The following is an 11,841-nucleotide window of genomic DNA, read 5'->3' on the forward strand; positions in this document are numbered from 1 at the left end:
GCGTCCCTTCCACTCGGGCATGGTTAGCCCGCCTAAGAGGGAGAGAGACAGACATAAAAAGTGAAAGGCACGCGTCCCTTTGTAGTAAACGCTGTTTCATTGTACGCAAATGTATTGCAAGTTATTGTATGTATATTTGTATATAAATACGTATGTATGTGTAAAGGTAAAAATAAAATTTTGTTAATATGAAATTCAGTGCGAGATTCTTTGTATAAATTAATGTTTTAAATATAATTCTTTGTATAAATAAATGTTTTAAATTGTTACTATTATTTCATCCTTCTTCCTACTATACGAATGAATATTCACATTAAAATTATTTTACCACTCAAAGTCGTTGTCACGTAAAACTTTCGCCCGTGTACCGACTTTACAGGCAACCAATTTTTTTTACAGAGTGATGATCCTTATGAAATATACTTATGCATAAATATTATAATATGTTATATAAATATTATAACGTACAATTTCACCTGCTCTCAGATTATACAAGTATACGTTGCGGCTAAAATCCCCGTGAACAAATAGCTTTTCCCACTAATTAGCGTCACGTATACGTAACGTATTGTCGTTCATATAAAGCTTGAATTTGTGTGAATAGATTTTACTTATATTATTTTTCTTTATTTAAAAATATGAAAATGCGTGTTTGTCAGTGAACTCCTCCTAAATGGCAGCGCTTATTATGATATAATTATATGTCACTGGGTGGTCTAGATTTTCAGTAAATTTGCGCTACTATCAGATTTCAGGGTTTTATTTTATTTTCAGGTCTACGTTCATCCTTTACATTTAATTTTTATCTGTCTGTCTATCTGTCTGTCTGTCTGTCTGTCTGTCTGTCTGTCTGTCCGGGCATCACGTGAAAACTACTGAACAGATTCAAATAAAATTTTGTAAAGTGGTAGCTGATATTCCGGGTCAACATATAGGATACCTTTTATCCCGATAAACAATAAGTTAATAAGTTTTTATTTTAAAGTGTATACTGTTAAACATGTAGTGTCTACTTTTAATGAAGATCTGATTAATATTGTCGGAGACAAAGGACATAACTCTTCACCAATAACAGCAAGTAGCAAGGCATGTGGACAACGATCGAATACATGCGCACAATACTACTTAATATTATAAATGCGAAAGTATGCGAGGGTGGATGTATGGATGTATGTATGTATACATATATCAATAAAAATAATGACAACTTACTAACTCAGTATACCACGTAAAATAATAGTAGGTACATAGCTATTATGATATTAGCATCACATATATTCTAACTTCTCGATTGACTCATACGCTGACGAAGTTGTTATGTGGTAGAGATTTGTTATAGGTATACACGTATAAATAACACGGATGGCAAAGATAATCTCTTCAATTTCGTTCCATAGATGAGCCACACAGCCTTATGTAAATAGTTGCATATTCGATATAATTTTGAAAATCACGCACATTTTCGGAGTTATTTAGGTGATCGTTGAAACTGTATATTTAATGATCGGGCGTCAGTACGGCTTACCGGGTGGGGTGAACTAATTGAATTGAATCAGGTTAAACGGCCGCGTGCGCTATTGCATTGCACCGCTGCATCAGTATTTATATGTTTTCTTTTAGTATCACGTGTAAAGTTATCCTTGACCATGCTTGCGTTTAGGAAGTTTGGAGAAGGATGGACGTCGGGGTCCCAAGGTGCTGGAATGGCAGCCCCGAACTGGTAAGCGCAAAGTTGGTCTACCCACGAGGTGGACAGACGCAGATTAACTGGATTTTGAGCGTAGTTAGTTGAAAGAAGGGTCAACTAACTATGCTCAAAATCAAGTAAATCGGTTGATCAGTTATAACATGAAGAGTGAACAAACAAACAAATACACAAACCTTCGCATTTATAATATTAAGTGAGAACTAGATGAACCAGTGCGTACATATTTTATATTGTGTTTGCTGTTATTAGTCGCTTGTGTGCGGAATATTTTTTACAGTTCGAGCCCTAGCAGAAGTTTAAGTGTACGTAAATAAGATCAAAGTCATTCGGAGTTAGCCCTGTGTTTATTCTTTGCCAGTGGTTAGCATGACTACGAATCACGAGGAATATGCTTTTATAACATGATACCGAAGGTAATATTAGATCTACCTTTATCTAACTTTGAACAATATATTAAAACACGTTTAACCAATCGCGGTTACAGCATGTTTGAATAATTCCTTAACGACAAGGCTGCTTGGAAGCAGGCCACTCCGCTCTCATCCCTCACAAAACAGAAATATTCTAAAGATTGTTAAACTTTCAAATTATGTTGGAAGAGAGCAATCTACCGAGTTTCTTGCTGGATCTTCTCAGTGGAATCTGCCTTCCGAACGGTGGTAGAGTCACTACAAACTGACTTGACTGAAAAGTAGTTGTAAACTAGGCCTTCTTGAAATAAATAAATTTTGAATTATGAGGTTTCAGTTTGAAAAATTCTAACTGTATTTGTGCGGCCAATTATTCTTATCATTTTTTGGGTTTTAACCTGCCTTGAGGAAACCCACTTGGGCTGGAAAAGGTTTTGACGAGATAAAACTTTTCCTAACTTTCTCTAGCCCTAATCAGTTTCCACGTTTTGGAGATAATTGAAGTTTGGATGTTTTTGAAGATTTTCCTGAATATATTAGAATATTAATAAGTTCTTAAAACACCAATCTGAACTGGGCCAGAGTGGAAGACTACGGCCTTAACCCCTTCTCATTGTGGGAGGAGTTCTGTGCCCTTTAGTGGGCAGGTAATGGGTTGATATGATGGAGTGCTTATAAGGCATTCCGTTTAACATATTATTTCAGTAAATGCTAATTTTAATTTGTATAAAGTATATTTTGAATAATTAATTGCGCGAATAATTAATTTCAAGCTTTGTTGAATTTGTATTAGTGAGAATCCATATAACCATTTTTGGAAAAAAAATAAAAGTAACCCTTGAGTAGGTTTCCAAGATAGCAATCCTGACCCTCCGCTAAAGAGCAGTTCGGAGAGGTTAGATGGTAGAGTATTAGGATATACTGACCTTTATCCCATAGCTCGACTCTTCGTAGATAATGGACACGTAACTCCAGCCCAGCTTGGTGACAATCTTGACCATTGCACGCACCTACACGAAACAGAAAAAAGTATAATAAAAAAAAAAAAAAAAAATTGTGTTTAGGTGGAAAAGTACTACTAAATATAGTATTATTATGGATATTACATGTTTGTATTATATTTATATATTACGTATATTTATTTAAATTATCTATGCATTTGTATCTATACATTTTGGTATCTATGTATATAATTCAACATTCTTGGCAATATAATTTTGTCTTGCTGTAAGTCCTGTCTACAAAGGTTGCCTGTAAGAGATTGCTTGCAGCAATAAGGCTGCCTTTGCATGTCTACATTGTTTACTGTACACTCCTTACTGTTTATTTTCCTGTATGTTATACGTGCAAAAAAGTGTTTCTTCTTGTTCTTATGATATTGGGTTGCTCGGTCCATAAATAAACAATTATAAACTACTATAAAATTTGGTGTCTAAAATTAAGGTGTTAAGATTTAAGATGTAGATATTTTTTTTTTATTTTAAGATTTCTAAAAATTTAAGCGCGAAGACCTTAAAAACAAATATTTAAGTTAACTCTAAATTTGAAACACGATGTCGTCTTTTGAGACGACTTGATTAACCGTGTTTGACGCTTTGCGCCGGCTACCTCACCCCGTAAGTGGGTGTAAATTTGAATAGTAGTAATTTTAGCACACTGTCAATTTGAAGCCATACAGTTAAAGCATATATTACTTAATATCCTAGCTCATTCTTGGGTGCGGTTTTTTGCGTTAAATAAATTTAAAAGTGCTTGGGAATATTAACAACTTAAATCCTTGGTTTAATCCTTGGCACAATACACATACTTCATGTTTCATAGTTTAAATATTTATTCATAAATTAAACTCCGACCTGCCGCTTTTACATACAGTACAAATACCCACAGTGTAATTTCGTAAGTGTACACTCAACAGAAGTATACGTCTTCGGTGTATTTACTCAGTTTATTCATATCTCTCGTTTATTTATAATAACGTGTCAGAGTGCCAACTTTTAATGTTTAGTAACAATTATAAATACCTGGTGCATATCAGATGGAATTGTCCTTGTGAAATACTCGAAACGAGCTTTGTTGGACAGTTCCGGAGACGTGGAGAAGAAGGAGACCTGGTGGAAAATAATATTATTCAAGATTATAATATGAATAGGAAATGATAGAATATCCCCGCTACTTTGGCCGCTTACAACTTATTATAAGTTTCCCATACAAATAAGTTATGAGCGTCTGCTATTCTTCCTGAAAATTGCAACGATGTATATTTATAGCAGATATAGTCATTCAAATTAGAGTTGTCAGTGTTTTAAAAGTACTTGTTAAAGGAAAATAAAACATGTCACAGGTATTCGAATTTAAAATCATAACTGTGAAACGAGTATTACTGTTATTTCTTATGAGTGGTATTCTAATACACTACTTGACAACCTTTCTGGCTGAGTGGTGAGGGCTGTAAACTTATCCCGGGTTCGATCCCAAGTGGGAAAACTTCTGGAATTTAGAACGATTGAACTTTTTTAGGTCTGGTCTGGTGGTAGGCCGTGAACGTGGCTATTTACCAACCTTCCGACACAAAAGTGTCGCTAAGCGTTTAAGAGTTCCAATATGATACCCGGTTGAAACCGTTTAAGGGTATGGGCTTGATAAAACTGCCGTACCCCTAACTGCCCTAACTGGACGGCTGACTGGCACAGTGGGCAGCGCTTTCTGAGTCCAAAACCGTGGTTTCGATTCACACAATTGGAAAATGTTTATGTTATGACAGGAATGTTTTTCAGCGTCTGGATGTTTATCTGTATATTATAAGTATTTATGTCTATTATTTATATAAATATTCATCAGTCATCTTTGTACCCATAAAACAAGCTACGCTTACTTTGGGCCTATATGGCGATGTGTGTATTGTCGTAGTATATTTACACTACGTATATTAACATTAAACAAAAAGTATAAAGTTATAAAATGTAATAAATTGATTACGTAATGTTATCAGTTATAAACTTTGTATCGGAAAGAGCAAGACCTCCAAATACAGGTTGTTTCAAACTTATTTTTTTTTATTTATTTATACACTTTATTTGTACACCACAAATAGTAAAAAAGAACAATGGACACAACAAAAATAAACTTAAAAGTAGGATACAAAGGGCGGCCTTATCGCTTATTATTATTAAACTTAAGGGAGTTTTTAGCCTATTCTTTTGTAATGAAATTGCGGTAACAAATAAATAATAAATAAAAAAATAACTACTACAAGGTGAAATTGCAGTCAACGGCAAACTTGTAGCGAAATAAAAAAAATAAAAAATACATACACCCTTTACTCTAGTTTTGTATATAAAACGACGTGAGTAACGACTATAAAGTTACATTTAGCATTCCTAGACTTAAATTCATGAGTCGAAATTCATTAGCGTTTCAGCAAGTGCGAAAACACGCGCCGCTGTTTTACTCAGAAGTCTGATTAGCTGTTCTTTTATGCAAGCGAATCGGCCACTGTGGCAGCGTTCAGTAGTTCAGGTCACGCAGGTGCCCGGCGGGTAGAGTACAGAATAAATGGGTTTTTGGCACGATTTGAAACAAACATTACCACCTGTTTCATACAACGCTTGCTCAGTTAATTATTATGAGTTAATAAATAGATATACTACGACAATACACACATCGCCATCTAGCCCCAAAGTAAGCGTAGCTTGTGTTATGGGTACTAAGTTAACTATTAGAAAAATCCTATTATAATATTAAGGATTACAAGTATGATAAAAAAGCTTGCGTATGAATGTTCTTACTTAATAGCTACACATTAACTCGACTGTGAGATGGTGAATACAAAAATAATCTGGCTATGTTTGTTGTGGGCTCTGCTTAGACCAGGGCGCGTTTGGAACAATCGTTTTGCTCGTGTACTCGTGTTCGTGGAAGCTTTAGTTTTAAGTTAATGAATGCAGTTATCACCATCATCTAACATTAGTGCCTGTGATAAGGTCTATATGAATAAAATATTTTTGAATTTGAATTTGATAATTATTTTTATGATTTATATAAAAAAAATCTTATAATATACAGATAAACACCCAGACACTGAATAACACTCATGTTCATCACACAAACATTTTCCACTGTTGGGAATTGAACCGAAGGCCTTGGACTCGATAAACAGGGTCGCTGCCCACTGTGCCAATCCGCCGTCATGGTACTACGGTAATACGGTTTAGCCGAATATATCAAACATTATCCTTATATACAAAAGAAGAAACAGTTATAGATTTATATTCAAATTTATCTTCTCCGTGTACGGGTATCAGTTTTTGACCGCAATCTCACCTGGTGGTATGTGATGATGCAGTCTAAGATAGTAGCGGGCTAACCTGTTAGGGAGTATGGCAGTTATATTTAACTCATATCCGTAATGTATTTCTACGCGACATAATACGGGAACGCTAAATCGCTAAGCGGCACGTCTGTGTCGGAAGGGTGGTAACTAACTACGGCCGAAGCCTCCCAAAAGACCAGAGAAAATTTAAAAATAAATCTCCCCTGCCGGAAATCGAACCCTGGATCTTCAACTAGCTGAACCCCTCCTCCAGTAAATCTTGGCTGTAACTTGCAATCTGAAGACATTTCTTATCACGGAAAAACGAATTAAAACAAAACGATTGTCGAAAGCAACATCTTGTAACACGCAGGTACAGCTATTAACTTTATAAGTTCATGAAATCACCGCACTCTTGGAAAAATAAAATGTATGAACACATAAAAAATAGTTAAATAAAATAATCTATTTTAAAAAAAGATTTAACTATGCGTTTTGTATGAAGTTGACCGGTTGGCAACCTGCCAAAAAAGTTACAAAATGCGGCAGGAGTCCATAGGTAAAGTTTGCACGTGTAAACGACACCATAGTAATCGAGAAAGTAGTTTGAATATTACCTGAACTTCAGTTATAAGTTCGTACGGTATACGGGGAAAAAGTATATTTCAAACATGGGAATGGAATGGGGTATTACGGGGTTTCAATATTCACTGTTCCATAAAATCACATATACATTATCACATATATTGAGAATGTCTCTACAAAAGTTTAAAGTTTGTGTTAAATGAAAGCCTATAGAAAAGTCCTAATATAGTATAAAGGATTACGTAAACGATAAAAAAGCTTGGGTGTGAATTATTGCTCTAACCAGGTTGCTTCTTAAATATTTTCAAATGACGATGTGAGATGGTGATAACGAAAAGAACACCCGGTTAAGTTTGTTGTGGTCTGCTTCTTAGGTCAGGGCGTTTTTCAACACATTTTGTATGTAATCAACGCATCAAAAGTGGCATCTATTGGAATAAAGAAATATTTGACTTTAACTTTAAGGGGAAAAATCGTGTCATAGCCTATGGTATTTTTTTGTTTCAAGGTGTTAGCCGAATCTTTTTCTATTTTCCGGTTAAAATTAAATACTAATGATGATGACTTCATACAATTAAGGTTAGTTTTTTTTTAACTTGGCATATGGGCAGGATATTGGCATTGGCTTGGCATTTTGCCGGTTTGCCGGTTGCAACCAGAGAGATGGAACAAGAAAGTGACTGATGGGTTCCAAGAAATGAAACGAGGAAAAGAGGGCGACCAAGAAAGAGGTGGCGAGATATTTTCCATCAGAGGTGTGGACCGGACTGGATGCGAAAGGCTCGCGACAGAAAACTTTGGCGCGACTTGGGGGAGGCCTACGCCGTAGAGGCGACTTAAACGTAAATGTATTTTTAGTAAATGTAAAGTTATTTGTAAAATATGTAAAATATAAATGTAATACGTTTTAGAAATAAAGGCTTTTTTTTTTTATTTTTTTTTTTATTTTTTTTTATTTATTATGGGCAGGATTAAATATGATGGTGGAAAATTGGAGAGGGACATAGCATACTTTTTATTCCGGGAAAACTAACGGTCCCGTTGTTTAAAGACTCTTACTGGGTAACAGCAAGTAAATAAATGAAATCGTGATATGCACCTGGGGAATCTTGAAGAGTCTCAAAAGGTTGGCCACTTGCACCGACGTGACGCTTGATGCAGCGCCCACCACTCCGGAAATCACCTTCCTCACGGCTGTAGCATTGCATGCATACTCCGCATCATCTATGTTGCTGATTGAACCTGTACGAAAATGAAACGTATGGTTATTATATTATAATATTTTAATAATTATAGCCGAGCGAAAGGCGTTAGTTAATTTATAACTGAAATTAATTATTACTAATTGTGGTTTGTAGGCGTAGGCCTTCTTCATCCTACGTAAATTAATTCCTACATTGGAGGACAAGTAACTCTTAGTGGAGTGCACCCCAAGCAAAGTTTAGGAATTATTCATAACATTCAACATATAACATTCACCTTGCATCCTCAGATATCTGTTTGTTTCGGTCTCCAATTTTATTAAGGTTTGTAACAAGGATACTAGAGATAGGGGTTGAAATCAGATTTAATCAGAATTTTCCAATTCGTATTCGTATTCGTATCACTGCTTACAAGGTGGTGATAAATCATCAAATTAATGGCACTCATAGTTTTAACGACAAAGTTAGAATATACTCGTAACTATAATCAAGTGCTTAATAATGAAAATATAATAATAATATTAATTTTATTTAACCCATAATGGTGACAACATTACAAATACCAATTTAATATATTTATCTAAAATAAAATTTACTTATCAATGTCATTGATGCAAATTATACTAAATTAATTTAAAATAGTTGAACCAAAATATAAGCTAAAATCTTGCAATTTTGTGTTATAGCTTTTGGAACTTTTCCTGACAGAAAGTATCAGTTATTGTACATAATAATTAACAACTATTAAGTGTTACAATTTCTAAAAATATTAATTTCTTTTTTGAGTTTATTTAGTTTTGCTTTTTGAGTTAGGAGAAATTTCGGGCCGCAGCGTACTGATTTACACCTAAATCAATAAATAAGACACGTGCCAAATACCCAAACCTATGATATTAAGCTAAGACAGTATTTAAAGAAATTTAAACAAACGACAGTGGGTGAATAATATATCTGTTCCTGTTCGTGGAGCTTTAATCACCCACTATTTGAAACCGTCAATCACGTAAACATTACCAATCGCAAATAATAATAATAATAATAATTTATTTATTTCATATATTATAAAAGTGTATACAGCAGAAATGACCATTCCGAGGACTTACTCCAGTTTTGCCTTAATTCAAATAGTTTGAATTCTCTATATTAAATGACAGCATTAATAATGTGCGCCTTAACAGCAGCACTTGGGGGAGAAACGTTGACCCAAGTCAGTAAATGGATGGGCACCCGTCTTTAGAAATTTGTAAAATAATTTGGTATCCATCAGTCTCCGCTTCTATCACTTAACATAGTAGTAATCGTAAAAGGAAGAATGCAAATCGCATTCTTAGTTGATTCGCAAGGTTCACTCAAATCGTGCAAAGTTTCATTTGAATACATTCAGTACATCAGCGTGATGCGTGGCCTCGATACAGACAGGCAGACAGACAGGCAAAAATAAAAAAAAATCTTGACATAGAGTACTTTGCCGTGCCATACAAAAAATATATTAAATGAACCGAATTCGATAGATTTTATAAGTATGGATAAATTAACAATAAATATTTTTTTTACGACGTACAGATCAAGGCCTAAGCTAGATTTTTTCTATAACCCAAAACAGAGTATTTTTTAAGACCTGGGCTAGTTGAAGACTTTGGTTGCGGTTAATTCTACTAAAAAACGTTGCGCAGAATCTGTATCGCCTTGGCGTATGATATTATTACCATTTTATCTTTCATCTTTGCAGGCTTCTGGTAAAGAGCTTATTTGTTCGTAAAAAAATAATAAAGATATACCTTTTATAAAATCAACAGCCATTTCCAATCCATAAGTGTCCCTATCACAGTCGTCAAGGATATGAGCACCAATCTTAACTCCAGGTATCAATTTCAGTTTATTATTTATAATATCTAACGTATACAACATTGTTTCCACAGCCTGCACACCTCCTTGCGGCATCACTGGACCACAGGTCATATTATCCGATCTTTCGTGTACCATCATCAAACCACCTAGAACCAAATCTCCTTCGATTACCGCTTCTCTTTTAATAGGCCAGTGCTGATGCTTCTTCTCTTTTAACTCTCCCAGCTCCTTGGACGTATTGAACCAATCATTTTGTCTTTCTTCAAGAGCTACCATATCGTAACTTACCAAGTTTCTATCGAACAGTGTTTTTTCTCTGTAACTCGTTAGAGGAACGTTCAATCTATCAAATATATGGTCTAAAGGTTCTTTAACAATAAGGGGTTCAATGGTTGCTTCAGTTTGCTTATGTCTGTGTCTATGATGATGTCTTATACTGGGAGTGAGCTCGAGTTCCTCTAGATGATTGCTGTGTTTCATTTCCGAGTGCTGTAGAACAAAAAACAGCGTTACTGTCCCTAACCAAGTCTGGCCACGACGCATGTTAGTCTTTTCAGTCTCATGCCATGGTTAGCGAATACCGTTTCCATATTATCAACTTGTATCCATTCATTTTAATCTGAAACAAAAACAAAATTTGCATTAACTGAAGCCCGAACACATTTGACGCTCTTTAGTTTCGATTGATTCTAGGCTGAGTCAGGAATTTAATAACTTCTAAATTGATTCAATTCTGATAATTTGAAAATACTAACTGCTAAACCATCGAGGCAGTGTTTTAATATTTACATGTATTTACTATAATATTAGATTAAATAGGAAACAGGTTTAGTAATTATTTTATTAATTTAATGCCATGCAATAGTTTTAGATTGTCATTAATTTTGAAATTATATTCTGTTTACTGTCAGGTTTTACGTGATGAGTATTTAATTTTAATAGCCTAATAGTTCTACCACAGACGCGATGTTATTAGGTTAATGAAGGTCATTTAGAGGATGGTTAATTTGAAAGCGTGGAGTAGCTATTAACAGAGATAACAATATTATCATTATTAACTAATATAGTTGGCTTATCGTCGGTTTTATGGGCTGCCGTGTAAAGCAAGGGAATTGGGTAATCTAATATTAATAACAATTTATTTTATTGAAAGCCTGGCTATTTTAAAGGAATCTAATACCTACGGTTTTTTATAATATCGGCCACACATACAACCACATACAACGTACTATTCAGGCCAACCAAGTACGAAGACTGGCCCAGAAAAAGATTGGTAAAGCAAAGAATAGTATCAAGATAAAAAATGTCGTAATCTTACAGCAAAGTCCTGCTAAAGGACTACGTAATCGATAAAAAAGCTTGGATGTGAAATATTACTCTATCCAGGTTGCTTTTCTAATAATTTTAAATGACAATGTGAGATGGTGATAATAAAAAATAACACCCGGCTGAATTTGTTATGGGCAGGGTGCGATTGTAAATCTCGTAGCTTTAGTTTAAAGTTTACGAATATGGTTATCGCCGTCATCCCATTACCGTGTACACATTTCTCATGTATGATTGCATCAAAAGTGCCATCTAAATATATTTATTCAAGTAGGCCCCTACTTTAATAAATATATTTTTAACTTTGACTTAAACTTAAAGATTCTACTCCTGCAGCAGCTTAATGGAGAAATGAATACAGACCAAAGAACACTACGCAAGATAGTGGAAATAATATTGGATTCCATTGCTCATGGTGTCTCGTTGTTTTATAGTAAATTAAGAAAGAATTGT

The 11,841-nt window shown here is 34.6% G+C and overlaps 1 protein-coding gene across 1 annotated transcript in view; it reads right to left on the reverse strand.

Moving 5' to 3' along the window:
- Positions 1 to 10,605, reverse strand: part of LOC120629004 (metabotropic glutamate receptor 2-like) — a 120,144-nt gene extending 109,539 nt beyond the window's left edge. Inside the window, exons 1-4 of the mRNA XM_039897721.1 lie at positions 9,993 to 10,605; positions 8,112 to 8,254; positions 4,140 to 4,226; positions 3,045 to 3,128 (exon numbers count right to left, since the gene is read on the reverse strand). Of these exons, the coding sequence (XP_039753655.1) occupies positions 3,045 to 3,128; positions 4,140 to 4,226; positions 8,112 to 8,254; positions 9,993 to 10,605 (927 nt within the window). The remainder of the gene's footprint in view (positions 1 to 3,044; positions 3,129 to 4,139; positions 4,227 to 8,111; positions 8,255 to 9,992) is intronic.
- Between the last annotated feature and the right edge of the window lie 1,236 nt (positions 10,606 to 11,841).

Source organism: Pararge aegeria, chromosome 13 (genome assembly GCF_905163445.1).
Source record: "Pararge aegeria chromosome 13, ilParAegt1.1, whole genome shotgun sequence".
In the NCBI taxonomy this organism is placed as follows: domain Eukaryota; kingdom Metazoa; phylum Arthropoda; class Insecta; order Lepidoptera; family Nymphalidae; genus Pararge; species Pararge aegeria.